The sequence below is a fragment of the Oncorhynchus nerka genome, linkage group LG24 (genome assembly GCF_034236695.1).
Source record: "Oncorhynchus nerka isolate Pitt River linkage group LG24, Oner_Uvic_2.0, whole genome shotgun sequence".
Lineage (NCBI taxonomy): Eukaryota > Metazoa > Chordata > Actinopteri > Salmoniformes > Salmonidae > Oncorhynchus > Oncorhynchus nerka.
Window position 1 is genome coordinate 6,724,160 of NC_088419.1, and position 27,561 is coordinate 6,751,720.

The 27,561-nt window shown below is 46.9% G+C and overlaps 1 protein-coding gene across 1 annotated transcript in view; it reads left to right on the plus strand.

Annotated features, from left to right (window-relative positions):
- Positions 1-27,561, plus strand: part of LOC115122244 (steroid hormone receptor ERR2-like) — a 146,241-nt gene that overhangs the window by 33,857 nt on the left and 84,823 nt on the right. Inside the window, exons 2-3 of the mRNA XM_065008575.1 lie at positions 4,813-5,237; positions 19,744-19,860. Of these exons, the coding sequence (XP_064864647.1) occupies positions 4,826-5,237; positions 19,744-19,860 (529 nt within the window). The 5' untranslated portion in view covers positions 4,813-4,825. The remainder of the gene's footprint in view (positions 1-4,812; positions 5,238-19,743; positions 19,861-27,561) is intronic.

The following is a 27,561-nucleotide window of genomic DNA, read 5'->3' on the forward strand; positions in this document are numbered from 1 at the left end:
AGCCGTGATTCATGCTGACAGCAACAACAACTAGCCGTGATTCTGCGCATGCTGAGAGCAACAACAACTAGCCGTGATTCATGCTGACAGCAACAACAACTAGCCGTGATTCATGCTGAGAGCAACAACAACTAGCTGTGATTCATGCTGACAGCAACAACAACTAGCCGTGATTCATGCTGAGAGCAACAACAACTAGCCGTGATTCATGCTGAGAGCAACAACAACTAGCCGTGATTCATGCTGAGAGCAACAACAACTAGCCGTGATTCATGCTGACAGCAACAACAACTAGCCGTGATTCATGCTGACAGCAACAACAACTAGCCGTGATTCATGCTGAGAGCAACAACAACTAGCCGTGATTCTGCGCATGCTGACAGCAACAACAACTAATCGTGATTCATGCTGAGAGCAACAACAACTAGTCGTGATTCATGCTGACAGCAACAACAACTAGTCGTGATTCATGCTGACAGCAACAACAACTAGCCGTGATTCATGCTGACAGCAACAACAACTAGCCGTGATTCATGCTGAGAGCAACAACTAGCCGTGATTCATGCTGACAGCAACAACAACTAGCCGTGATTCATGCTGACAGCAACAACAACTAGCCGTGATTCATGCTGACAGCAACAACAACTAGCCGTGATTCTGCGCATGCTGAGAGCAACAACAACTAGCCGTGATTCTGCGCATGCTGACAGCAACAACAACTAGCCGTGATTCATGCTGAGAGCAACAACAACTAGCCGTGATTCATGCTGACAGCAACAACAACTAGCCGTGATTCATGCTGACAGCAACAACAACTAGCCGTGATTCATGCTGAGAGCAACAACAACTAGCCGTGATTCTGCGCATGCTGAGAGCAACAACAACTAGCCGTGATTCATGCTGAGAGCAACAACAACTAGCCGTTATTCATGCTGACAGCAACAACAACTAGCCGTGATTCATGCTGACAGCAACAACAACTAGCCGTGATTCTGCTGAGAGCAACAACAACTAGCCGTGATTCATGCTGACAGCAACAACAACTAGCCGTGATTCTGCGCATGCTGAGAGCAACAACAACTAGCCGTGATTCATGCTGACAGCAACAACAACTAGCCGTGATTCTGCGCATGCTGAGAGCAACAACAACTAGCCGTGATTCATGCTGACAGCAACAACAACTAGTCGTGATTCATGCTGACAGCAACAACAACTAGCCGTGATTCATGCTGACAGCAACAACAACTAGCCGTGATTCATGCTGAGAGCAACAACAACTAGCTGTGATTCATGCTGAGAGCAACAACAACTAGCCGTGATTCTGCGCATGCTGAGAGCAACAACAACTAGCCGTGATTCATGCTGACAGCAACAACAACTAGCCGTGATTCATGCTGAGAGCAACAACAACTAGCTGTGATTCATGCTGACAGCAACAACAACTAGCCGTGATTCATGCTGACAGCAACAACAACTAGCCGTGATTCATGCTGACAGCAACAACAACTAGCCGTGATTCATGCTGAGAGCAACAACAACTAGCCGTGATTCATGCTGACAGCAACAACAACTAGCCGTGATTCATGCTGACAGCAACAACAACTAGCCGTGATTCTGCGCATGCTGAGAGCAACAACAACTAGCCGTGATTCATGCTGACAGTAACAACAACTAGCTGTGATTCATGCTGACAGCAACAACAACTAGCCGTGATTCATGCTGAGAGCAACAACAACTAGCTGTGATTCATGCTGACAGCAACAACAACTAGCCGTGATTCATGCTGACAGCAACAACAACTAGCCGTGATTCATGCTGACAGCAACAACAACTAGCCGTGATTCATGCTGCGAGCAACAACAACTAGCCGTGATTCATGCTGACAGCAACAACAACTAGCCGTGATTCATGCTGAGAGCAACAACAACTAGCTGTGATTCATGCTGACAGCAACAACAACTAGCCGTGATTCATGCTGACAGCAACAACAACTAGCCGTGATTCTGCGCATGCTGAGAGCAACAACAACTAGCCGTGATTCATGCTGACAGCAACAACAACTAGCCGTGATTCATGCTGAGAGCAACAACAACTAGCTGTGATTCATGCTGACAGCAACAACAACTAGCCGTGATTCATGCTGAGAGCAACAACAACTAGCCGTGATTCATGCTGAGAGCAACAACAACTAGCCGTGATTCATGCTGAGAGCAACAACAACTAGCCGTGATTCATGCTGACAGCAACAACAACTAGCCGTGATTCATGCTGACAGCAACAACAACTAGCCGTGATTCATGCTGAGAGCAACAACAACTAGCCGTGATTCTGCGCATGCTGACAGCAACAACAACTAGTCGTGATTCATGCAGAGAGCAACACGACTAGTCGTGATTCATGCTGACAGCAACAACAACTAGTCGTGATTCATGCTGACAGCAACAACAACTAGCCGTGATTCATGCTGACAGCAACAACAACTAGCCGTGATTCATGCTGACAGCAACAACAACTAGCCGTGATTCATGCTGAGAGCAACAACAACTAGCCGTGATTCATGCTGACAGCAACAACAACTAGCCGTGATTCATGCTGACAGCAACAACAACTAGCCGTGATTCATGCTGACAGCAACAACAACTAGCCGTGATTCTGCGCATGCTGAGAGCAACAACAACTAGCCGTGATTCTGCGCATGCTGACAGCAACAACAACTAGCCGTGATTCATGCTGAGAGCAACAACAACTAGCCGTGATTCATGCTGACAGCAACAACAACTAGCCGTGATTCATGCTGACAGCAACAACAACTAGCCGTGATTCATGCTGAGAGCAACAACAACTAGCCGTGATTCTGCGCATGCTGAGAGCAACAACAACTAGCCGTGATTCATGCTGAGAGCAACAACAACTAGCCGTTATTCATGCTGACAGCAACAACAACTAGCCGTGATTCTGCTGAGAGCAACAACAACTAGCCGTGATTCATGCTGACAGCAACAACAACTAGCCGTGATTCTGCGCATGCTGAGAGCAACAACAACTAGCCGTGATTCATGCTGACAGCAACAACAACTAGCCGTGATTCTGCGCATGCTGAGAGCAACAACAACTAGCCGTGATTCATGCTGACAGCAACAACAACTAGCTGTGATTCATGCTGACAGCAACAACAGCTAGCCGTGATTCATGCTGAGAGCAACAACAACTAGCCGTGATTCATGCTGACAGCAACAACAACTAGCCGTGATTCATGCTGAGAGCAACAACAACTAGCCGTGATTCATGCTGACAGCAACAACAACTAGCCGTGATTCATGCTGACAGCAACAACAACTAGCCGTGATTCATGCTGAGAGCAACAACAACTAGCCGTGATTCATGCTGAGAGCAACAACAACTAGCCGTGATTCTGCACAAGCTGAGAGCAACAACAACTAGCCGTGATTCATGCTGACAGCAACAACAACTAGCTGTGATTCATGCTGAGAGCAACAACAACTAGCTGTGATTCATGCTGACAGCAACAACAACTAGCCGTGATTCATGCTGAGAGCAACAACAACTAGCCGTGATTCTGCGCAAGCTGAGAGCAACAACAACTAGCCGTGATTCATGCTGACAGCAACAACAACTAGCTGTGATTCATGCTGAGAGCAACAACAACTAGCCGTGATTCATGCTGAGAGCAACAACAACTAGCCGTGATTCTGCTGACAGCAACAACAACTAGCCGTGATTCATGCTGAGAGCAACAACAACTAGCCGTGATTCATGCTGACAGCAACAACAACTAGTCGTGATTCATGCTGACAGCAACAACAACTAGCCGTGATTCATGCTGAGAGCAACAACAACTAGCCGTGATTCATGCTGAGAGCAACAACAACTAGCCGTGATTCATGCTGACAGCAACAACAACTAGCCGTGATTCATGCTGAGAGCAACAACAACTAGCCGTGATTCTGCGCATGCTGAGAGCAACAACAACTAGCCGTGATTCATGCTGACAGCAACAACAACTAGCCGTGATTCATGCTGACAGCAACAACAACTAGCCGTGATTCATGCTGAGAGCAACAACAACTAGCCGTGATTCTGCTGAGAGCAACAACAACTAGCCGTGATTCATGCTGAGAGCAACAACAACTAGCCGTGATTCATGCTGACAGCAACAACAACTAGCCGTGATTCTGCTGAGAGCAACAACAACTAGCCGTGATTCATGCTGAGAGCAACAACAACTAGCCGTGATTCATGCTGACAGCAACAACAACTAGCCGTGATTCATGCTGACAGCAACAACAACTAGCCGTGATTCATGCTGACAGCAACAACAACTAGCCGTGATTCATGCTGAGAGCAACAACAACTAGCCGTGATTCATGCTGAGAGCAACAACAACTCTCCATTTAACAGCTAGTTTTGAGTTTCATTCACTTTATTCTATTTCCATTGAGTTAACATCACAGACATGAGAAGTTAAGGCTATTTTCTCAGTCTGTTTACGCACAAAATAAATCCCTCTTATTTAGAAAGATATAAGGACAAAAAAGGTCAGCTGGAGGTCAGGAGACGGTCCCCGGGAGGTCAGAGGAAAGGAGAACAGTAAAGGTGCACACTCAGAAAGGACAGTTCAAAGGATCCCAGACAGTCTAATGTCACTCTAGGTCTCACTATCTGTCTCTTTCTTAGACAGTCCTTTTGCACAATACTGGTAGAACTGGGTGGTACACAATCATTTCAAAACATTCAAATAAAGATAAAGATTATATACAGTTATCTTCTCCTCTATTTCCTGTGTTCCTATAGGTTGCTGAGCAGGATGCCCTCTGACCTCCAGGAGCGTCACCTGACCTCCAGCTGCGGCTTCTATATCAAGACTGAGCCCTCCTCCCCCTCCTCCTCATTGGTTGACACCATCAGCCACCACAGCCCCTCGGCCAATAGCGACTTCAGCGGCAGTTACATCAACGCAAACAACCTCAACGGAAGCTCGCACGTCCTCAACTCCCCGCCCATGTTCAACCCGGGCATGCTGGGAGGGGGAGCCTGTCTCCGGAGGTATGACGACTGCGGAGAGGGCGTGGCGGATGATTCTCCAATCAAGTGCGAGTATATGTTGAATGCAATACCAAAAAGGCTGTGTCTGGTGTGTGGGGATATCGCATCAGGTTACCACTATGGGGTCGCCTCCTGTGAGGCCTGCAAAGCCTTCTTCAAAAGGACCATACAAGGTATATTACCACTAACCCTCCCTCTCTCACTCACTCACAGCGGTTCACCTCTCATCTGTTGAGGCCCCAGTACATTAACTATTGGATGATCCTATGTGGTCCCTATGTGACTCAGTTGAGAGTTGCCAGGGTTACAGTCACAGATATACTAAACCTGTTGACAGTTGCCAGGGTTACAGTCACAGATATACTAAACCAGTTGAGAGTTGCCAGGGTTACAGTCACAGATATACTAAACCTGTTGACAGTTGCCAGGGTTACAGTCACAGATATACTAAACCAGTTGAGAGTTGCCAGGGTTACAGTCACAGATATACTAAACCAGTTGACAGTTGCCAGGGTTACAGTCACAGATATACTAAATCAGTTGACAGTTGCCAGGGTTACAGTCACAGATATACTAAACCAGTTGAGAGTTGCCAGGGTTACAGTCACAGATATACTAAACCAGTTGAGAGTTGCCAGGGTTACAGTCACAGATATACTAAATCAGTTGACAGTTGCCAGGGTTACAGTCACAGATATACTAAACCAGTTGAGAGTTGCCAGGGTTACAGTCACAGATATACTAAACCAGTTGAGAGTTGCCAGGGTTACAGTCACAGATATACTAAACCAGTTGAGAGTTGCCAGGGTTACAGTCACAGATATACTAAACCAGTTGAGAGTTGCCAGGGTTACAGTCACAGATATACTAAACCAGTTGACAGTTGCCAGGGTTACAGTCACAGATATACTAAACCAGTTGACAGTTGCCAGGGTTACAGTCACAGATATACTAAACCAGTTGAGAGTTGCCAGGGTTACAAAACCAGTTGCTTTGGATAAAAGTGTCTGCTAAATGCCATTTTTATTTCTATTTTTTTTTAGTCAGCAGACGCTCTAATCCAGAGCAACATACAAGTAAGTAAAACGACGTCATATCATGAACATTACAAGTTTTACAACTTTCAACCCCCCCAAAAAGACGTTGCTAACGACATAATCAAATATTAGGTACAATACAATCTTCTGCTCCGTTCCATTGGTCCCATTTTATTTGGATAGTCCGCATTGTCCATTTGTAGATGCTCTACTGGCTCAAATTAAGATCCTACGTCTGTCGTTGAAATGTTACTGATGGTCTGTAATAGTCTGTAGAGCATTTACACATGGGACTATCCATATAAAGAGATGAGGAGATAACAGGCCCGTGTTGCCCCAATGACGTGTGTAGTGTTAGGGAAATCATACCGTGTTGTAGTGAGTATTCATGTTTACCCAACTTTAAATACGCTGGGAATGATGTTGACGTTAGCTTTGTGTATGTGTGTGTATGTTAGTTTATTGTTCACCCACCTGCAATTGCTAATAACCCATCCCAACCGCCTGACTATATGTGTAACGCTCGTCGTTGGAAGGAGTAGACAAAGGTGCAGGGTGGTAGGCGTACATCTTCCTTTTATTGAGGCTCCGGACTGCCGACCGTCGCTGGAGGCTCGGACTGCCGACCGTCGCTGGAGGCTCTGGACTGCCGACCTTCGCTGGAGGCTCGGACTGCCGACCGTCGCTGGAGGCTCGGACTGCCGACCGTCGCTGGAGGCTCCGGACTGCAGACCGTCGCTGGAGGCTCCGGACTGCCGACCGTCGCTGGAGGCTCCGGACTGCAGACCGTCGCTGGAGGCTCCGGACTGCAGACCGTCGCTGGAGGCTCGGACTGCCGACCGTCGCTGGAGGCTCTGGACTGCCGACCTTCGCTGGAGGCTCGGACTGCCGACCGTCGCTGGAGGCTCGGACTGCCGACCGTCGCTGGAGGCTCCGGACTGCAGACCGTCGCTGGAGGCTCCGGACTGCCGACCGTCGCTGGAGGCTCCGGACTGCAGACCGTCGCTGGAGGCTCCGGACTGCAGACCGTCGCTGGAGGCTCCGGACTGCAGACCGTCGCTGGAGGCTCGGACTGCCGACCGTCGCTGGAGGCTCTGGACTGGGGACCGTCGCTGGAGGCCCCGGACTGGGGACCGTCGCTGGAGGCTCTGGACTGCGGATCCGTCGCTGGAGGCTCCGGACTGCCGACCGTCGCTGGAGGCTCCGGACTGCAGACCGTCGCTGGAGACTCCGGACCTTGGATCGTCTCTGGAGGCTCCGGGCCATGGATCGTCTCTGGAGGCTCCGGGCCATGGATCGTCACTGGAGGCTCCGGGCCATGGATCGTCACTGGAGGCTCCGGGCCATGGATCTTTACTGGAGGCTCTGTGCCATGGGTCATCACTGGAGGCTCCGGGCCATGGATCAACACTGGAGGCTTCGGGCCATGGATCATCACTGGAGGCTCTGTGCCATGGATCATCACTGGAGGCTTTGGGCCATGGAACATCACTGAAGGCTTCGGGCCATGGATCATCACTGGAGGCTTTGGGCCATGGAACATCACTGAAGGCTTCGGGCCATGGATCATCACTGGAGGCTTTGTGCGTGGAGCAGGCACAGGACGTACCAGGCTGGAGACACGCACTGGAGGCCGGGTGCCTGGAGCTGGCACAGGATATACTGGACCGTTCAGGCGCACCTCCTGGACAAAGGACCACCTTCGCACGGCAAGTGCGGGGAGCTGGCACAGGATATCCTGGACCGAGGACGCGCACTGGATACCAGGCAGGCTGAGCCGGCACCATCCGACCTGGACAGATAACCACTTTCGCACGGCAAGTGTGGGGAGCTGGCACAGCACATACCGGACTGTGGATGTGTACTGGAGACCGCAAAACATGGTGCCTGCCCGTATCACCACAAGACATGGTGCCTGCCCGTATCACCACAAGACATGGTGCCTGCCCGTATCACCACAAGACATGGTGCCTGCCCGTATCACCACAAGACATGGTGCCTGCCCGTATCACCACAAGACATGGTGCCTGCCCGTATCACCACAAGACATGGTGCCTGCCCGTATCACCACAAAACATGGTGCCTGCCTGGCCACACGCTCCCCATGGGGAGTTGGCTCTGGTACAACCTCTGGCTCCGCCAACCACCCCGTGGTTGCAAACCCCGGAGTCTCCTCCCACATCCAGGAGGTGCTCCACTCCCTTCTCTCCCGTGCCCCTGCTTCTCCTGGCCACGCTGCTTGGTCCGTTTGTGGTGGGATCTTCTGTAACGCTCGTCGTTGGAAGGAGTAGACCAAGGTGCAGCGTGGTATGCGTACATCTTTCTTTTATTGATGACACCGAAAAACAACAAATACAAACCAAAACGCCCAGTTCTGTAGGGCTGGAAAGCAACTATACAAAAACAAGATCCCACAAACTAAGGTGGGCAAAAGGCTGCCTAAGTATGATCCCCATTCAGAGACAACGATAGACAGCTGCCTCTGATTGGGAACCATACACAGCCAACAAAGAAATAGACAACATAGATTGCCCACCCTAGTCACACCCTGACCTAACCAAATAGAGAATTAAAAGATCTCTAAGGTCAGGGCGTGACAATATGTGACAAAGTGTAAATCGGAGGCTCGTACTCAACCCTGACCCGCTAGTATATGAGCTGTAGGCCCAACTAGGTCTCACAGTCTCACGTCAGAATTAGATATTCATCCATGTTTCTCAAACATCAAATTTTGAAGATGTTGCAAATGTGTTTAATTAAGTTTAGGCATTAATTAACCTCTACAGGATCGGTAAGTAACAAGAAAATTTCCCAGGATATCGACAGTTCTGATATTGGCAGAAAGCTTAAATCCTTGTTAATCTAACTGCACTGTCCAATTTACAGTAGCTATTACAGTGAAAGAATACTACCATGCTATTGTTTGAGGAGAGTACACAATTTTGAACATGAAAAGTTATTAATAAACAAATTAGGCACATTTGGGCAGTCTTGATACAAAACTTTGAACAGAAAGGCAATGGTTCATTGGATCAGTCTAAAACTTTGAACATACACTGCTGCCATCTTGTGGCCAAAATCTAAATTGCACCTGGGCTGGAATAATACATTATGACCATGCTCTTGCACCTCAAAGGTGATCAAAAAACGCATGTTTTTTTCTTTGTATTATCTTTTACCAGATCTAATGTGTTACATTATCCTACATTGATTTCACATTTCCACAAACTTTGAAGTGTTTCCTTTCAAATGGTATCATGAATATGCATATGCTTGCTTCAAGTCCTGAGCTACAGGCAGTTAAATTTGGGTGTGTCATTTTTGGCGAAAATTTTAAAAAATGGTCCGATCCTTAAGAGGAAAGAAAATCTCTAAAACAACGTTCTATCGCTGGATTCAAACTTGCAACCTTTGGTATCAGAGGCAGATGCTTATCTTCACACACAAAATATGTCACATTTTAAGAAGATCAATTATGGAAGTGGGCGGTGTTTAGCCATAATTATAACTTTGTGGCTGTGTTAACAAGTGACGACCAGGGAGAATGCTTTTGCTAGCAAAGGACGTAGCCTGATGACGAAATGCTTTACTCAGTGAGGTCACTCCTGTAGAATTATACTGTATGGTCACTCCCACTGAGGCCAAATCTGAAGGGTTGGTATCCTAGGCTTATATGTGCTGTGTGTTCAATAGCCTGTTGACGACGTTACACCAAGAAACACTTACCTTGATGAAAGCCCCCAACCTAAAGAAACACTTACCTTGATTAAAGCCCCCAACATCAGGAAATTGAAATTGGCTTTCTTCTGGAACCAAGTTACAGCTTCCTCAGTACATAAACACCCACACAACAATATAACAAGTCATACTGTGGGGTGTTGGACCCAGTCAGGTCTTTATATAACAAGTCATACTGTGGGGTGTTGGACCCAGTCAGGTCTTTATATAACAAGTCATACTGTGGGGTGTTGGACCCAGTCAGGTCTTTATATAACAAGTCATACTGTGGGGTGTTGGACCCAGTCAGGTCTTTATATAACAAGTCATACTGTGGGGTGTTGGACCCAGTCAGGTCTTTATATAACAAGTCATACTGTGGGGTGTTGGACCCAGTCAGGTCTTTATATAACAAGTCATACTGTGGGGTGTTGGACCCAGTCAGGTCTTTATATAACAAGTCATACTGTGGGGTGTTGGACCCAGTCAGGTCTTTATATAACAAGTCATACTGTGGGGTGTTGGACCCAGTCAGGTCTTTATATAACAAGTCATACTGTGGGGTGTTGGACCCAGTCAGGTCTTTATATAACAAGTCGTACTGTGGGGTGATGGACCCAGTCAGGTCTTTATATAACAAGTCATACTGTGGGGTGTTAGACCCAGTCAGGTCTTTATATAACAAGTCATACTGTGTGGTGTTGGACCCAGTCAGGTCTTTATATAACAAGTCATACTGTGGGGTGTTGGACCCAGTCAGGTCTTTATATAACAAGTCATACTGTGTGGTGCTGGACCCAGTCAGGTCTTTATATAACAAGTCATACTGTGGGGTGCTGGACCCAGTCAGGTCTTTATATAACAAGTCATACTGTGGGGTGTTGGACCCAGTCAGGTCTTTATATAACAAGTCATACTGTGGGGTGTTGGACCCAGTCAGGTCTTTATATAACAAGTCATACTGTGGGGTGTTGGACCCAGTCAGGTCTTTATATAACAAGTCATACTGTGGGGTGTTGGACCCAGTCAGGTCTTTATATAACAAGTCATACTGTGGGGTGTTGGACCCAGTCAGGTCTTTATATAACAAGTCATACTGTGGGGTGTTGGACCCAGTCAGGTCTTTATATAACAAGTCATACTGTGGGGTGTTGGACCCAGTCAGGTCTTTATATAACAAGTCATACTGTGGGGTGTTGGACCCAGTCAGGTCTTTATATAACAAGTCATACTGTGGGGTGATGGACCCAGTCAGGTCTTTATATAACAAGTCATACTGTGGGGTGTTAGACCCAGTCAGGTCTTTATATAACAAGTCATACTGTGGGGTGTTGAACCCAGTCAGGTCTTTATATAACAAGTCATACTGTGGGGTGTTGGACCCAGTCAGGTCTTTATATAACAAGTCATACTGTGTGGTGTTGGACCCAGTCAGGTCTTTATATAACAAGTCATACTGTGGGGTGTTGGACCCAGTCAGGTCTTTATATAACAAGTCATACTGTGGGGTGCTGGACCCAGTCAGGTCTTTATATAACAAGTCATACTGTGGGGTGTTGGACCCAGTCAGGTCTTTATATAACAAGTCATACTGTGGGGTGTTGGACCCAGTCAGGTCTTTATATAACAAGTCATACTGTGGGGTGTTGGACCCAGTCAGGTCTTTATATAACAAGTCATACTGTGGGGTGCTGGATCCAGTCAGGTCTTTATATAACAAGTCATACTGTGGGGTGCTGGACCCAGTCAGGTCTTTGACACCTTCACCCACTCCCCCGCTGAAAGATCAGCCACAAAATGTTGGCACCATTGTAGTAGGTTGTAATCAAGCCCTGGTCTCCAGCATGGGAACAGAAGAGGACTACGAGGTGAGGTCGTCTCAGGTTGGACTATTGAAGACCACCAGCAGTCCTCCTCTCTCCTCTGTGGCATTGAGTTGCCCATCACCAGTCCCTCCTTACTCCCTTTCCGCTTCTTCTCTGCTTCGTTGGAGGAGCTTCTTCTCTGCTTCGTTGGAGGAGCTTCTTCTCTGCTTCGTTGGAGGAGCTTCTTCTCTGCTTCGTTGGAGGAGCTTCTTCTCTGCTTCGTTGGAGGAGCTTCTTCTCTGCTTCGTTGGAGGATAGCTCTTAATGGAACTCATCTGTCTGATACCATAGGAGGCTCAGTCAATAACAATCAGCATTGATGGGCCACTGTGACTAAAAACCTGGCTGTTCAGTGGTGGGTGGGTGGGGGGGGTTAGTGTGTGTGGGTGGGGGGAGTTAGTGTGTGTGGGTGGGTGGGAAAACAGGGGTGGTCAGTTAGGACACTAAGGCAATAACAATAGGAGAGAGAGAGAGAGAGAGAGACAGAGAGAGATGAGGAAAGAGAGGGAGATTACATTTACATTACATTTAAGTCATTTAGCAGACGCTCTTATCCAGAGCGACTTACAAATTGGTGCATTCACCTTATGACATCCAGTGGAGCAGTAGTGCATCTAAATCTTTTAAGGGGGGGGGGGGGTGAGAGGGATTACTTTATCCTATCCTAGGTATTCCTTAAAGAGGTGGGGTTTCAGGTGTCTCCGGAAGGTGGTGATTGACTCCGCTGTCCTGGCGTCGTGAGGGAGTTTGTTCCACCATTGGGGGGCCAGAGCAGCGAACAGTTTTGACTTGAGATGAGGAAAGAGAGGGAGATGAGGAAAGAGAGGGAGACGAGTAGCGAGATATGAGAGAGAGAAAGATATATTCTTGGCACTGGTTGAAAGGAGAGGCCCTCCTTCCTAATGGATTGGTGGTAGGGATGGTGGAGGACAAGGAGAGGTCCAGCTAGAGTGGGGATGAGAAGGTGGAGCACAGCATTGCATAATAATATATCAACATTTAGAGGAAAAGAAGAGAGGTTAAGGAAGGGTAGAAGAGTGCCGGAGAGAGAAGAACGTCCTCTGAGGGGATAAAAAGGTGGACAGGAGAGCTGATTAAAGTAAGGGGGTATTATAACCTTATGAAATAACCTGATACATTACGGGGATATGTGAGGATACTCTGTTAGATTTCATGTTAACGTGATGTTTTATGGACAGGGTCAGAATGGACCTGTTTTTCCCTGCATCAGCTTACTGTTACAATAGGTTTAAATTATGGAATTATTACTACTGAAATGGCATTATTATTACTACAATTATGACATTATTACTACGCTTACGACATTATTACTATGGTTACGACATTATTACTACCGTTACGACATTGTTACTATGGTTACGGCATTATTACTATGGTTACGACATTATTGCAACGGTTATGACATTATTACTACGGTTACGACATTATTACAACAGTTTGACATTATTACTATGGTTACGACATGATTACAACAGTTTGACATTATCACTACGGTTACAAAATTATTACTATGGTTACGACATTATTACGACAGTTTGACAATATTACTATGGTTACGACATTATTATTACAGTTATGCCATCATTATTACTACTGAACAGACAGTATCATTGCCTCATTTTGACATTATTACTATGGTTACAACATTATTACAACAGTTTGACATTATTCCTGCAGTTTGACATTATTACTACAGTTGTGACATTATTACAACAGTTTGACATTATTCCTGCAGTTTGACATTATTACTACAGTTTGACATTATTACTACAGTTTGACATTATTCCTGCAGTTTGACATTATTCCTGCAGTTTGACATTATTACTACAGTTTGACATTATTACTACAGTTTGACATTATTACTATGGTTACGACATTATTACTACGGTTACATCATTATTACTACAGTTTGACATTATTACTACGGTTACAACATTATTACTACGGTTACAACATTATTACTACAGTTTGACATTATTACTACGGTTACAACATTATTACTACGGTTACAACATTATTACTACGGTTACAACATTATTACTACAGTTACAACATTATTACTACAGTTTAACATTATTACTACGGTTACGACATTATTACTATGGTTACGACATTATTACTACGGTTACATCATTATTACTACAGTTTGACATTATTACTACAGTTACAACATTATTACTACAGTTTGACATTATTACTACGGTTACAACATTATTACTACAGTTACAACATAATTACTACGGTTACAACATTATTACTACGGTTACATCATTATTACTACAGTTTAACATTATTACTACGGTTACAACATTATTACTACAGTTACAACATTATTACTATGGTTACGACATTATTACTACAGTTACAACATTATTACTACGGTTACATCATTATTACTACAGTTTGACATTATTACTACGGTTACAACATTATTACTACGGTTACAACATTATTACTACAGTTTGACATTATTACTACGGTTACAACATTATTACTACAGTTACAACATAATTACTACAGTTTAACATTATTACTACGGTTACAACAGTATTACTATGGTTACGACATTATTACTACAGTTATGACATTATTACTACGGTTACAACATTATTACTACGGTTACAACATTATTACAACAGTTTGACATTATTACTACGGTTACATCATTATTACTACAGTTATGACATTATTACTATGGTTACAACATTATTACTACAGTTACAACATTATTACTACGGTTACAACATTATTACTACAGTTATGACATTATTACTACAGTTTAACATTATTACTACAGTTACAACATAATTACTACAGTTTAACATTATTACTACGGTTACAACATTATTACTACAGTTATGACATTATTACTACGGTTACATCATTATTACTACAGTTACAACATTATTACTACAGTTATGACATTATTACTACAGTTATGACATTATTACTACGGTTACATCATTATTACTACAGTTATGACATTATTACTACGGTTACATCATTATTACTACAGTTACAACATTATTACTACAGTTTAACATTATTACTACGGTTACGACATTATTACTATGGTTACGTCATTATTACTACAGTTATGACATTATTACTACAGTTATGACATTATTACTACAGTTTGACATTATTACTACGGTTACATCATTATTACTACAGTTATGACATTATTACTACAGTTATGACATTATTACTACGGTTACATCATTATTACTACAGTTATGACATTATTACTACGGTTACAACATTATTACTACAGTTATGACATTATTACTACAGTTATGACATTATTACTACGGTTACAACATTATTACTACAGTTACAACATTATTACTACGGTTACATCATTATTACTACAGTTATGACATTATTACTACAGTTATGACATTATTACTACAGTTATGACATTATTACTACGGTTACAACATTATTACTACAGTTACAACATTATTACTACGGTTACATCATTATTACTACAGTTTGACATTATTACTACAGTTATGACATTATTACTACAGTTATGACATTATTACTATGGTTACATCATTATTACTACAGTTATGACATTATTACTACGGTTACATCATTATTACTACAGTTTGACATTATTACTACGGTTACAACATTATTACAACAGTTTGACATTATTACTATAACATTATTATTATAACAGTTTCAAGTTACAAGTTGTTAATGCCACGTGCACAAGTATAGTGAAATGTCTTTCTTGCCAACTCCTAAACAAACAATGTGATAATCAATATCATTGTAGCACTAACGACATTGTCCTTACAGTTTTGACAATTGTATCAAGTTTCAGTGCCTACAAATGACTTACGAAAGTCATAAACAACACCGTTCTGCAATATGTATTACACTAGATCAAAGGTCGACAAGTGTTGATGAGCTGAATCAAGCGTGCTAGAGCTGGGCTTTGGGAGAAAACGTACAGTCATGCATTTCTTCAGGAACTAACTCTAGATCGTTTTTTACTAACCCCAAACGTCACGGCATAAAGGTTGTACCAACATCCTGGCGTCGAGCCACAGCCCCCACACAACACACACACACACACACACACACACAGACAACACACACATACACACACACACACACACACACACACACACACACACACACACACACACACACACACACACACACACACACAACACACACATACACACACACACACACACACACACACACACACACACACACACACACACACACACTCACTCACACACACACACACACACACACACACACACACACACACACACACACACACACACACACACACACACACACACACACACACACACACACACAGCACCTGGCTGACTCTTGTCATTAAATGCATCTTTAGTGTTGCAGAACGTAATTTGAAAAACGTTTAATCAACAGGGATTATACCTGGTCTTTGAGGAGAGTTTAGTCATTGACTGTTTCTGTCTGAATGTAAAGGTCATGTTTTTTTTCACAGAGTACATATTCATCCTTCAACTGGAACTCTCAATGCACAAAAAGGAAATAAACAGCAGGCCTCATCCTTCTGTTACCGCAGATAGGTCTGATCTCCAGGATGTTTAGGGAGGGTGCATGATTACAATGCAGTGGAATTATTCTCCAATGAAACTGCAGAGAGAGACGGACTTGAATAATGCATCGAGCGGCTTCGCTACATGACAGGGTACAGACGGGCCCTTTAGACTGGCAACAATAACAATAGGTCTGGTCTGGTCTGGGTCTGGTCTGGTCTGGGTCTGGTCTGGGTCTGGTCTGGCCTGGGTCTGGATCTGGGTCTGGATCTGGGTCTGAGTCTAGTCTGGGTCTGGGTCTGGTTTGGGTCTGGGTCTGGTCTGGGTCTGGGTCTGGTCTGGTCTGGATCTGGGTCTGGTTTGGGTCTGGGTCTGGTCTGGGTCTGGTCTGGGTCTGGGTCTGGTCTGGTCTGGATCTGGGTCTGAGTCTAGTCTGGGTCTGGTCTGGGTCTGGGTCTGGATCTGGGTCTGGTCTGACTCTGGCTCTGGTCTGGATCTGGGTATGGTTCTGGTCTGGGTCTGGTCTGGGTCTAGTCTGGACTGGGTCTGGCCTGGGTCTTGTCTGGGTCTGGTCTGGATCAGGATTTGGGTCTGGTCTGGTCTGGGTCTGGTCTGGTTCTGGATCTGGTCTGGGTCTGGTCTGGATCTGGTCTGAATCTGGATCTGGGTCTGGTCTGGGACTGGTCTGGTCTGGGTCTAGTCTGGGTCTGGTCTGGGTCTGGTCTGGGTCTGGTCTGGTCTGGATCTGGTCTGGGTCTGGATCTGGTCTGAATCTGGGTCTGGTCTGGGTCTAGTCTGGGTCTGGTCTGGGTCTGGTCTGGTCTGGGGCTGGGTCTGGTCTGGCCTGGCCTGGCCTGGGTCTGGGTCTGGTCTGGGTCTGGGTCTGGTCTGGTCTTGGTCTGGTCTGGGTCTGGTCTGGATCTGGTCTGGGTCTGGTCTGGTCTGGTCTGGGCCTGGGTCTGGGTCTGGTCTGGTTCTGGTTTGGTTCTGGTCTGGATCTGGTCTGGGTCTGGTCTGGATCTGGTCTGAATCTGGATCTGGGTCTGGGTCTGGGTCTGGTCTGGGTCTGGTCTGGCCTGGGTCTGGATCTGGTCTGAATCTGGGTCTGGTCTGGGTCTAGTCTGGGTCTGGTCTGGGTCTGGTCTGGTCTGGGTCTGGTCTGGCCTGGGTCTGGTCTGGGTCTGGGTCTGGGTCTGGTCTGGGTCTGGTCTGGTCTGGGTCTGGCCTGGCCTGGATCTGGTCTGAATCTGGGTCTGGTCTGGGTCTAGTCTGGGTCTAGTCTGGGTCTGGTCTGGGTCTGGCCTGGCCTGGGTCTGGTCTGGGTCTGGGTCTGGTCTGGGTCTGGGTCTGGTCTGGTCTTGGTCTGGTCTGGGTCTGGTCTGGGTCTGGGTCTGGTCTGTGTCTGGTCTGGGTCTGGTCTGGATCAGGATTTGGGTCTGGTCTGGTCTGGGTCTGGTCTGGTCTGGTCTGGGTCTAGTCTGGGTCTGGGTCTGGGTCTGGGTCTGGGTCTGGTCTGGGTCTGGTCTGGTCTGGTCTGGTCTGGGCCTGGGTCTGGTCTGGTTCTGGTCTGGTTCTGGTCTGGATCTGGTCTGGGTCTGGTCTGGGTCTGAATCTGGATCTGGGTCTGGTCTGGGACTGGTCTGGGTCTGGTCTGGGTCTAGTCTGGTCTGGTCTGGTCTGGTCTGGGCCTGGGTCTGGGTCTGGTCTGGTTCTGGTCTGGTTCTGGTCTGGATCTGGTCTGGGTCTGGTCTGGGTCTGAATCTGGATCTGGGTCTGGTCTGGGTCTGGCCTGGGTCTGGTCTGGGTCTGGGTCTGGGTCTGGTCTGGGTCTGGGTCAGGTCTGGTCTGGGTCTGGTCTGGGTCTGGTCTGGGTCTGGTCTGTGTCTGGTCTGGGTCTGGTCTGGATCAGGATTTGGGTCTGGTCTGGTCTGGGTCTGGTCTGGTCTGGTCTGGGTCTAGTCTGGGTCTGGGTCTGGTCTGGTCTGGGCCTGGGTCTGGATCTGGTCTGGGTCTGGTCTGGATCTGGTCTGGTCTGGATCTGGGTCTGGGTCTGGTCTGATCTGGGCCTGGGTCTGGGTCTGGTCTGGTTCTGGTCTGGTTCTGGTCTGGATCTGGTCTGGGTCTGGTCTGGATCTGGTCTGAATCTGGATCTGGTCTGGGTCTGGTCTGGTCTGGGCCTGGGTCTGGGTCTGGTCTGGTTCTGGTCTGGTTCTGGTCTGGATCTGGTCTGGGTCTCGTCTGGATCTGGTCTGAATCTGGGTCTGGTCTGGGTCTGGTCTGGTCTGGGTCTGGTCTAGGTCTGGTCTGGTCTTGGTCTGGTCTGGGTCTGGTTTGGGTCTGGGTCTGGTCTGGGTCTGGTCTTGATGTGGCCTGAACCTGGTCTTGTCTGAATCTGGTCTGGTTTATTCTGGGTCTGGTCTGGGTCTGGGTCTGGATCTGGTCTGGGTCTGGTCTGGGTCTGGTCTTGGTCTGGTCATGGTCTGGATCTGGTCTGGGTCTGGTCTGGGTCTGGATCTGGGTCTGGGTCTGGTCTGTGTCTAGTCTGGCCTGGGTCTGGTCTGGGTCTGGTCTGGCCTGGGTCTGGTCTGGGTCTAGTCTAGGTGTGGTCTAGGTCTGGTCTGGGTCTGGGACTGGATCTGGTCTGGATCTGGTCTGTCTTTCTTGAAATGGCAGCTGCCTGAAATCTACAGCATATACTCAGTTTGTTTTTTAGGCAACTGCTACTATTGCAATGGAAAGAGAGATCATCAACTGCTAATTTTGCAACGGAAAGAGAGATCATCAACTGCTACTATTGTAATACATGGGAAGAGAGATCATCAACTGCTACTATTGCAACGGGAAGAGAGATCATCAACTGCTACTATTGCAACGGGAAGAGAGATCATCAACTGCTACTATTGTAATACATGGGAAGAGAGATCATCAACTGCTACTATTGCAACGGGAAGAGAGATCATCAACTGCTACTATTGCAACGGGAAGAGAGATCATCAACTGCTACTATTGCAACGGGAAGAGAGATCATCAACTGCTACTATTGCAACGGAAGAGAGATCATCAACTGCTACTATTGCAACGGGAAGAGAGATCATCAACTGCTACTATTGCAACGGAAAGAGAGGTCATCAACTGCTACTATTTCAACGGGAAGAGAGATCATCAACTACTACTATTGCAACGGAAAGAGAGATCATCAACTGCTACTATTGCAACGGGAAGAGAGATCATCAACTTTATTTATAAAGCACGTTTCTTACACCGGATGCATTTCAAAGTGCTTAACTAATAAAATAACACAAGGTGAAAAAGAGAAAACACTAAATGTTTCTATGCAAATATGAAATCAAGACAGATATGAATGAAATTAAGAGTTAAATTAAAATAACTGAATATGTGAGGGGTATGAGGGGATCTACTCTCTCCCCAGGGAACATAGAGCTGTCCAGCCACTAACCATGGTTTTCTCTACTCTCTCCCCAGGGAACATAGAGTACAGCTGTCCAGCCACTAACGACTGTCAAATCACCAAGAGGAGACGCAAGTCCTGCCAGGCCTGTCGCTTCATGAAGTGTCTCAAAGTGGGCATGCTCAAGGAGGGTGAGTCCATATCCCTCTAACCATTTGTCTCTCTCTGTCTGTCTCTCTCTGTCTCGCTCTGTCTCTCTCTGTCTCTCTCTGTCTCTTTCTGTCTCTCTCTGTCTCTCTGTCTCTTTCTGTCTCTCTCTGTCTGTCTCTGTCTCGCTCTGTCTCTCTCTCTCTTCTCACTTTCTATTGCTGTCTGTCTCTCTCTGTCTCGCTCTGTCTCTCTCTGTCTCTTTCTGTCTCTCTCTTTCTGTCTCTCTCTGTCTGTCTCTCTTTGTCTCTCTTTGTCTCTCTCTGTCTCTCTCTGTCTGTCTCTCTTTGTCTCTTTCTGTCTCTCTCTCTCTTCTCACTTTCTATTGCTGTCTGTCCATCCTTTTTTTTCAGTTGTTTGGTCAGTCAAAAGGGTCAAAGGGTCAAAAGTGTCTCTGTATACGAACGGGATGATATTTTCAGAAGTTCCAAAAGGGTATTGTAAGAAGGCTAGCTGCAGCTAGTGAGATAGCGATGACATCATCTCTTAGGCTGACACGCGGCTCTGCAGGCCTTGTACGGCCCGGGCAGGCTATCTGTTCTGCTGAGGAGATCCATCCCTCCCTACCTCTATACAGTCTGACTGAGGGACAGAGGAAATGTGTAACAGTTTTCCCCATGAGACGTCTCTCCTCAGGACCCCATCTCTCTCTCTCTCTCTCTCTCTCTCTCTCTCTCTCTCTCTCTCTCTCTCTCTCTCTCTCTCTCTCTCTCTCTCTCTCTCTCTCTCTCTCTCCCCTCTCTCTCTCTCTCTCTCTCTCTCTCTCCCCTCTCTCTCTCTCCCTCTCTCTCTCTTCTCTCTCACCTTTCTCACTCCTCTCTGTCTCTCTATTGGCTCTCTCCAAGCGTATTGATCCATTAAAATGTTTTCCCAACATCCCAAGTCACTTCCTGCTTGTGATATTGTTCCTTTCCTGTTACAGTTCCCCTGGAGAGGTTCTGGATTCACAAGTAAAGGTTTACAGGTTGGAACAGAGATATAAGTTGGCCCTTTAAAGTATGTGGACATGAGGCATACAGTATATGGCCAAATTAAAAAACACATTTCATTTGTGTGGTTGATTTCCAATGGATTGGACTAGATAGATTCTGATAGGCGTTCGTTCAGTTGTGTGAAGTGGTACCCTATCCCCTACGTAGTGCACTGCTTTTACAGTCCAGATATGGGCGCTGGCCAAAAGAAGTGCACTATATGGAACAGCAGGGACTGTCACAAAACACAGGCACATTTTACCTTTATTTAACTAGGCAAGTCAGTTAAAGAACAATGGGTTAACTGGCTTGTTCAGGGATTCGATCTTGCAACTTTTTGGTTACAAGTCCAACACTTTAACCACTAGGCTACCCTGCTTCTTCGTACATGCATGCATGCACTCACACACACACGATAACATACGCACTACACACACACACAATAGCATACGCACTCACACACACACGATAACATACGCACTACACACACACACGATAGCATACGCACTCACACACACACGATAACATACGCACTCACACACACACGATAACATACGCACTCACACACACACGATAACATACGCACTCACACACACACGATAACATACGCACTACACACACACACGATAACATACGCACTACACACACACACACGATAAGATACGCACTACACACACACATGATAACATACGCACTACACACACACACGATAACATACGCACTACACACACACGATAACATACGCACTCACACACACACGATAACATACGCACTACACACACACACACACGATAACGTACGCACTACACACACACACGATAACGTACGCACTACACACACACACAATAACATACGCACTACACACACACACACGATAACATACGCACTACACACACACACGATAACATACGCACTACACACACACACGATAACATACGCACTACACACACACACGATAACATACGCACTACACACACACACATGGATTTAGTACTGTAGATATGTGGTAGTGGTGGAGTAGGGGCCTGTGGGCACACAGTGTGTTGTAGATATGTGGTAGTGGTGGAGTAGGGGCCTGAGGGCACACAGTGTGTTGTGAAATCTGTGAATGTATTGTAAATGTTTTTAAAATGGTATAAACTGCCTTTATTATGCTGGACCCCAGGAAGAGTAGCTGCTGCCTTGGCAGGAACTAATGGGGGTCTATAATAAACCCCAGGAAGAGTAGCTGCTGCCTTGGCAGGAACTAATGGGGATCCATAATAAACCCCAGGAAGAGTAGCTGCTGTCTTGGCAGGAACTAATGGGGATCCATAATAAACTCCAGGAAGAGTAGCTGCTGCCTTGGCAGGAACTAATGGGGATCCATAATAAACCCCAGGAAGAGTAGCTGCTGCCTTGGCAGGAACTAATGGGGGTCCATAATAAACCCCAGGAAGAGTAGCTGCTGCCTTGGCAGGAACTATTGGGGGTCCATAATAAACCCCAGGAAGAGTAGCTGCTGCCTTGGCAGGAACTAATGGGGGTCCATAATAAACCCCAGGAAGAGTAGCTGCTGCCTTGGCAGGAACTAATGGGGGTCCATAATAAACCCCAGGAAGAGTAGCTGCTGCCTTGGCAGGAACTAATGGGGGTCTATAATAAACACCAGGAAGAGTAGCTGCTGCCTTGGCAGGAACTAATGGGGGTCTATAATAAACCCCAGGAAGAGTAGCTGCTGCCTTGGCAGGAACTAATGGGGGTCCATAATAAACCCCAGGAAGAGTAGCTGCTGCCTTGGCAGGAACTAATGGGGATCCATAATAAACCCCAGGAAGAGTAGCTGCTGCCTTGGCTGGAACTAATGGGGGTCTATAATAAACCCCAGGAAGAGTAGCTGCTGCCTTGGCAGGAACTATTGGGGGTCCATAATAAACCCCAGGAAGAGTAGCTGCTGCCTTGGCAGGAACTAATGGGGATCCATAATAAACTCCAGGAAGAGTAGCTGCTGCCTTGGCAGGAACTAATGGGGATCCATAATAAACCCCAGGAAGAGTAGCTGCTGCCTTGGCAGGAACTAATGGGGGTCCATAATAAACCCCAGGAAGAGTAGCTGCTGCCTTGGCAGGAACTAATGGGGGTCTATAATAAACCCCAGGAAGAGTAGCTGCTGCCTTGGCAGGAACTAATGGGGGTCTATAATAAACCCCAGGAAGAGTAGCTGCTGCCTTGGCAGGAACTAATGGGGATCCATAATAAACCCCAGGAAGAGTAGCTGCTGCCTTGGCAGGAACTAATGGGGATCCATAATAAACCCCAGGAAGAGTAGCTGCTGCCTTGGCAGGAACTAATGGGAATCCATAATAAACCCCAGGAAGAGTAGCTGCTGCCTTGGCAGGAACTAATGGGGATCCATAATAAACCCCAGGAAGAGTAGCTGCTGCCTTGGCAGGAACTAATGGGGATCCATAATAAACCCCAGGAAGAGTAGCTGCTGCCTTGGCAGGAACTAATGGGGATCCATAATAAACCCCAGGAAGAGTAGCTGCTGCCTTGGCAGGAACTAATGGGGATCCATAATAAACCCCAGGAAGAGTAGCTGCTGCCTTGGCTGGAACTAATGGGGGTCTATAATAAACCCCAGGAAGAGTAGCTGCTGCCTTGGCAGGAACTAATGGGGGTCCATAATAAACCCCAGGAAGAGTAGCTGCTGCCTTGGCAGGAACTAATGGGGATCCATAATAAACCCCAGGAAGAGTAGCTGCTGCTTTGGCAGGAACTAATGGGGGTCCATAATAAACCCCAGGAAGAGTAGCTGCTGCCTTGGCAGGAACTAATGGGGATCCATAATAAACCCCAGGAAGAGTAGCTGCTGCCTTGGCAGGAACTAATGGGGATCCATAATAAACCCCAGGAAGAGTAGCTGCTGCCTTGACAGGAACTAATGGGAATCCATAATAAACCCCAGGAAGAGTAGCTGCTGCCTTGGCAGGAACTAATGGGGATCCATAATAAACCCCAGGAAGAGTAGCTGCTGCCTTGGCAGGAACTAATGGGGGTCTATAATAAACCCCAGGAAGAGTAGCTGCTGCCTTGGCAGGAACTAATGGGGATCCATAATAAACCCCAGGAAGAGTAGCTGCTGCCTTGGCAGGAACTAATGGGGATCCATAATAAACCCCAGGAAGAGTAGCTGCTGCCTTGGCAGGAACTAATGGGGGTCCATAATAAACCCCAGGAAGAGCAGCTGCTGCCTTGGCAGGAACTAATGGGGATCCATAATAAACCCCAGGAAGAGTAGCTGCTGCCTTGGCAGGAACTAATGGGGATCCATAATAAACCCCAGGAAGAGTAGCTGCTGCCTTGACAGGAACTAATGGGGATCCATAATAAACCCCAGGAAGAGTAGCTGCTGCCTTGGCAGGAACTAATGGGGATCCATAATAAACCCCAGGAAGAGTAGCTGCTGCCTTGGCAGGAACTAATGGGAATCCATAATAAACCCCAGGAAGAGTAGCTGCTGCCTTGGCAGGAACTAATGGGGATCCATAATAAACCCCAGGAAGAGTAGCTGCTGCCTTGGCAGGAACTAATGGGGATCCATAATAAACCCCAGGAAGAGTAGCTGCTGCCTTGGCAGGAACTAATGGGGGTCCATAATAAACCCCAGGAAGAGCAGCTGCTGCCTTGGCAGGAACTAATGGGGATCCATAATAAACCCCAGGAAGAGTAGCTGCTGCCTTGGCAGGAACTAATGGGGATCCATAATAAACCCCAGGAAGAGTAGCTGCTGCCTTGACAGGAACTAATGGGGATCCATAATAAACCCCAGGAAGAGTAGCTGCTGCCTTGGCAGGAACTAATGGGGATCCATAATAAACCCCAGGAAGAGTAGCTGCTGCCTTGGCAGGAACTAATGGGGGTCCATAATAAACCCCAGGAAGAGTAGCTGCTGCCTTGACAGGAACTAATGGGGATCCATAATAAACCCCAGGAAGAGTAGCTGCTGCCTTGACAGGAACTAATGGGGATCCATAATAAACCCCAGGAAGAGTAGCTGCTGCCTTGGCAGGAACTAATGGGAACCCCTAATAAATACAAATACAAATATATAGGGAATAGGACAGGCAATATACCCTATCACAGACACAGTAATTATACACCACTGTCAACGCTCTCCCATTCAGTATGAAACTATGTCATGGAACCAGCCGACAAGCCGACAGACAGACAGTTAAATACCGCGTGGAGCCAGATCGTGTATCAGCTTCTTGGTAGTCGTTCGTCAGTGGGCCTATAACTCACATTTAACAACATAGCTGTGTGTGTCTCTATCAACAACAACAAACAACTAGGCCTACCACAGGTCATTGTTCTGTCGTAACCACCCTATGTATAACCGATTCACTGAACCAGTGTCCATCCAGCCTACCACAGGTCATTGTTCTGTCGTAACCACCCTATGTATAACCGATTCACTGAACCAGTGTCCATCCAGCCTACCACAGGTCATTGTTCTGTCGTAACCACCCTATGTATAACCGATCCACCGAACCTGTGTCCATCCAGTCATCCGTCCGCCCTCCTTGTTTTTTTCACTAGTCTGATCCATCCGTCCCACCTGAAAGTGTCCCCCCTCCCCTGCCTTAGTTTTGACACCGGACCAAAACAAACAAAGTTGCTTCAGATATAAAGCTCAACCTATTATCGTGCGCTGAAGGGGAGAATCAGCAGGTGTGTAGTGGACCAGCCTAAGCCCCTTGATGCAGACAATCAGAGTGCGGAGGGAATCTGACTCTGCCTTTCTGCCTCTGCCTTCCTGCCTCTCCGGCCCACAGCCCTCTCACTAGATACACTGATACTGTAACACCACTGCCTTGATGCAGACAGAGTGAGAAGGGAATCTGACTCTGCCTTCCTGCCTCTCCGGCCCACAGCCCTCTCACTAGATACACTGATACTGTACCACTGCGTTCCTGCCTCTGCCTTCCTGCCTCTCCGGCACACAGCCCTCTCACTAGATACACTGATACTGTAACACCACTGCCTTGATGCAGACAGAGTGCGAGAGATGAGTTGTCACAAATGGCACCCTATTTCATGTATAATACACCACTTTTGACGATAGCCCCTGGTCATAGTAGGTCACTATATAAGGGGGGATAGGATGCCATTTGGGACACACAGGAGAGAGAGAGAGAGATTGAAGAGGTTGGCGGTAGGTGGGTCTCTGAAAATGACGGTGTTACAATGAAAACAGAAATAGGACATGGATTGGCGACACAACCCTCTCAGACTTCAGGCTTTGATCATGGTGTCAGGGAGGGAATCTAGACCAGACCCAGACCAGACCCAGGCCAGACCCAGGCCAGACCCAGGCCAGACCCAGGCCAGACCAGTCAGGGAGGGAATCTAGACCAGACCCAGACCAGACACAGGCCAGACCCAGTCAGGGAGGGAATCTAGACCAGACCCAGACCAGACCCAGGCCAGACCCAGTCAGGGAGGGAATCTAGACCAGACCCAGACCAGACCCAGGCCAGACCCAGTCAGGGAGGGAATCTAGAGGTGCCCTAAAGTTTACTGTTGTAATCACACACAGAGCAGGGTGGCAACGTGATCAAGACCTGATCACAATGTGAAATGCAAGTACTGAGAGTGTCTTGCCATTGGAAATTGATACATACACCAGTATATACAAAAGTATGTGGACACCCCTTCAAATTAGTGGATTTGTGGAGTCATGATAATCTTCATAGACAAACATTGTCAGTAGAATGGCCTTACTGAAAAGCTCAGTGACTGTCAACGTGGCACCGTCATAGGATGTCACCTTTCCAACAAGTCAGTTTGTCAAATTTCTGCCCTGCTAGAGCTGGTCAACTGTAAGTGCTGTTATGGTGAAGTGGAAACATATAGGAGCAACAACGGCTCAGCCGCAAAGTGGTAGGCCACACAAGCTTACAGAACGGGTCCGCCGAGTGCTGAAGCTCATAAAAATAGTTTGTCCTCGGTCACAACACTCACTTCCAAGTTCCAAACCGCGTCTGGAAGCGACGTCAAGAACTGTTCGTCTGGATCTTCATGAAATGGGTTTCCATGGCCGAGCAGCCGCACACAAGACTAAGATCACCATGCGCAACGCCAAGTGTCGACTGGAGTGGTGTGAAGCTCGTTGCCACTGGACTCTGCTGCAGCGAAATGCGTTCTCTGGAGTGATGAATCACGCTTTACCATCTGGCAGTCCGACGGGCAAATCTAGGTTTGGCGGATGCCAGGAGAATGCTACATGTCCCAATGCATAGTGCCAACTGTAAAGTTTGGTGGAGAAGGAATAATGGTCTGGGGCTGTTTTTCATGGTTCAGGCCCCTTAGTTCCAGTGAAGGTAAATCTTAACACAACAGCATACAATGACGTTCTAGGTGATTCTGTGTTTCCAACTTTGCGGCAACAGTTTGGGAAATAGCGAACTGTTTCAGCATGACAATGCCCCCGTGCACAAAGCGAGGTCTGTGCACAAATTGAACACAGACTGTGAGCCAGGCCTAATCGCACCAACATCAGTGCCCGACCTCACTAATGCTCTTGTGGCTGAATGGAAGCAAGTCCCCTCAGCAATGTTCAAACATCTAGTGGAAAGCCTTCCCAGAAGAGTGGAGGCTGTTATAGCAGCAATGTTCCAACATCTAGTGGAAAGTCTTCCCAGAAGAGTGGAGGCTGTTATAGCAGCAATG